We start from the raw sequence: 3,525 nt of genomic DNA on the forward strand, positions 1-3,525 counted from the left end.
TTTTACCTCCTTCCTCTTGAGTTTCTCTTTTTTGGTCTTTTAAGGCTCCCTTAGTTCATGTGTGCACAGTCTCCCTTTTCTCCTCCTGCCTGCTGTCTCCTCACTGGCCTGACACACTGTCTCAGTGAATCCCTCAACAGTGTCATATCTAACTTTTTTATTCATTGCATGCTTTATTTTTAGCCTGAAACAACTGCATCCTAAAAATGGACCTCCTAATGAGCCAGAGGCTGGGCAGGGAGCTATGTAAGGTATCTGGGGCTGGGCCACCAGCCTCCGCCCGGCTCTAACTCTGCGCATGTCTGCCCGAAGCTCCACTTTGTCCAGAGCCTGAGATTACACTGCTTGTGCGACCCAAAGTGGGGAGGACAGATCAGATTCTCTGTCCTTACTTGGCTCAACGAACTTGCTAAGAGTTTTCCATTCTCTCTCCTGCCCATGCTATTTTGAGGAACAAGAGAGAAAGAAAGAACTTTTCCCAAATGAAGCGAACTCACCTGCTCGTTTTGGGGGTCTATTTGCTGTCCTGTTGCAGGGCAGAAGAAGGGCTGAATTTCCCCACGTATGATGGAAAGGACCGAGTGGTAAGTCTTTCTGAGAAGAATTTCAAGCAGATTTCAAAGAAATACGACTTGCTCTGCCTCTACTACCATGAGCCGGTGTCTTCAGATAAGGTTGCCCAGAAGCAATTTCAGATGAAAGAGATTGTGCTGGAGGTGAGTTCCTGCCCCGCCAGGAGGGGGCGCTGTGCCTTTGGCTGGGGCTGGGATATGGGAACAGGGGCACAGGGAACCCGGATAAATACTGATGTCTGCTGCACTTCAACCTCATGTAAACTGAAGCTATTCTTGCTGCCATGCCAGGAACAAGGACACGTGTGATCAGAGTCCTGAGATGGGAAGGGGTGGACTCTGTGTGTGTGTGTGTGTGTGTGTGTGTGTGTGTGTGTGTGTGTGTTGGGGGGGGTTGTCTGCTGCAGCAGTGCTTCCACATCACTTTCTTTGTGGTACTTCAAGACTCTTGTCCTACCTGGTTTTTTCCCTGAGCAAATGTTCACACAGTTACAACCATGGGTGGAACACGCCTCAGTTAGTAGTGGCTTACATTCAGTGCCAGTTCCCCACTCTTTGCTCCCCCATCTGGTCTCCCTTTGACCCTGGAGAAATCTGTCTTTTGACCTTGCCTATCTTTCTGGGTCACAGGGAGAGAACCCCTGAAAGGTTTTTGCCACCTGTGCTGTGCTTTCTCCGCAGCATTGGAGGCTAGATGCCTGGTGAGCTGCATATTCATTAGCAAGGATTTTTTTATTCCCTTGGGATGGTCTTCATGTGAGCTTAGGGCAGACACTGAAGTCACTTCTTATTTTATCTGCATTGCGTGTCACCTGGCACTGGGGCCATGTCGAATCCTTGGTGAGTACCCGAGAAATGATCCCAGCAGCTCCTCCTCGACAGCTGGGCCCACTTACACTTCAGGAGCTCCTGGGCTGCCAGGAGTGTTAGACAGCACCAGGGCTGCATACTTCAGTCCTCAGGCTCGGCCTGGACAGAATCTGAAGAAAAGGCTACTTGAGTGTTGTGCAGTTTACTGTCGGCACAGACACAGAACTCAGCCAAGTAGGTTGTACTCCAACCCATTCAGATTTTAATTTGAAAAAAAAAAAAAAAAAGACTACAGTAAAATCTGGCAAATCCATCACAATACATCAAAATGACTTTGATAATTTAAAAAGAAGCTCAGAGAGAACTACTTGACCTTAAAGAGAGCTCTTGTGTTTTAGAAAATCACTCCTGCCTCGCCGTCCTCTCTTACACTCTGTCTACCGCAGAGGCTCAATGGAGAAGCACCTGTGCTTTGTGCTCCTTTCTCCTTCAAACTGCCATGCGAGCTGATGCTCCCGCCATGCTCTGTAGATCCTGCCAGGGAGGCCTCCCCCATGGCCAGACTTCCCTCTGGATGAAACGTTTGAGAGCTACTGTGCTCTGACCTGGGCTTCCCAGTCAGATAGCCTCGCCTTTGCTTCCCAGGAGGAAGCCCCTGCACTCAGACCCTCACCCGTACAGTTGGGTCCTGAGGACTGAGTGAAGTTGTGGGGCAGGAGCGCAGCGCCTGCTACGCAGGAGGCGCCCACCCAGTGCCAGCTCCAGTGTCGGGATTAAACCCAGCCCAGCCCAACTCCATCAGTGGGAAGGTGGCGCCATCTTGCTCACTTTCTCAGCAGGCTGAGCCCCAGAGAGGAGGTGGCTTGGCCCTGCTCGCAGAGCCCAAGTGGTCCGTGAGTAGCGTTCTCTGTGATCTCCAAGGACCTGCTGAGCCCCTGTTGAATACGCTCAACAACCTCGTCAACACCTTTTGGTTCTCAATCCCAGTTCTGTCTCTTGCCCTGGGAGAGGCCCTTTCAGTTGCCTTCTCACTTTCCTCCAACCTCCTACTAACCTACTATTTCTGCCCACAGAGGCCTGGGTGGGATTTCTCCCAATTTGTGAGCCTGGGAGAGGAGCCTGAATTCAGAGCAAACTTGATAATGCAGAAGCCAAATAACAACAGCCTCAAAATCTGAATCAAGGGGCCGGGGAGATGGCTCAGTGGAATAAGCACTTCCCTGGCAAGTGCAAGGGCCTGAGTTCAATTCCCGGTTCCAAAAAAAAAAAAAAAAAAAAAAATCTGAATCAAGTTCACAATGAGCAAGGAGGACCAAGAAACTGCTTGGAAGACAGCAGTACCCTTGCATGAATGAACTAGGTATGAGAAAATGTCAGTGGAGTCCCCGCCAGCCATGCGTAAGCAACGTAGCAACTGCAGGACGAGTTCTTCAGCAATCCAAAATGGCAGCACCACCTGCCAAACGCCTAACCAGGGTGGGGAATCATTTACTCCTCTCTCTTCGCCTTCAGCCTCACACAGATCTTGTCCCTCATGCCAAAGCCTGTGCTCTTTATCTAGACCACTCCACTGCTAGGAGAGAAGAAATAGAAAGGACAAATACCTTTTCCTCCTTAGTTTCCCACCAAGACAGAAATACTTGATGACCACTCATACCTTCTCCAGAAGAAAAGGAGAAGAAGAACTGCGTGGATTTGGGAGCTTTAGGGTCTCTAGGTACCTTTGGTTTCCGATTCATACAATTTGAAGCTGATGTTATTAATGGAGTATGTGTGTTTGGGGTTGGGATGGAAGGTAGGGACCCAGTAAGCTCACCAACTTCTACTACATTTATTGGATTGAGGGAAATCCTGAATGAATTCATAGAATAGTCATTGCTCTCCGCAGATGCACAATGATCTTAGCATGATTAAGTGAATGAGTGGGTGAATGTGGAGGACCAACAAGCATGCTCTCCACATCATGAACAGTCGGATGGGTTCATTTGCTTAAGCTACATCCTTATCCCTGGCAGGCAACCTGGGTCTGGGCACAGACAGAGCCATGAACTTGGTGGTTGAGCACCAGGTTGACCAGTTCTTTCTTTCTTTCTTTCTTTCTTTCTTTCTTTCTTTCTTTCTTTCTTTCTTTCTTTCTTTCTTT

At 49.0% G+C, this 3,525-nt stretch overlaps 1 protein-coding gene across 1 annotated transcript in view; it reads left to right on the top strand.

The window, feature by feature from the left end:
- Positions 1–286: 286 nt before the first annotated feature.
- The window catches only part of Casq2 (calsequestrin 2), a 65,130-nt gene continuing 61,891 nt past the window's right edge, over positions 287–3,525 (top strand). Inside the window, exon 1 of the mRNA XM_004641722.3 lies at positions 287–716. Coding sequence (XP_004641779.1) covers positions 483–716 — 234 coding nt within the window. The 5' untranslated portion in view covers positions 287–482. The remainder of the gene's footprint in view (positions 717–3,525) is intronic.

This window comes from Octodon degus, unplaced genomic scaffold (assembly GCF_000260255.1).
Source record: "Octodon degus isolate 3935 unplaced genomic scaffold, OctDeg1.0 scaffold00140, whole genome shotgun sequence".
In the NCBI taxonomy this organism is placed as follows: Eukaryota; Metazoa; Chordata; class Mammalia; order Rodentia; family Octodontidae; genus Octodon; species Octodon degus.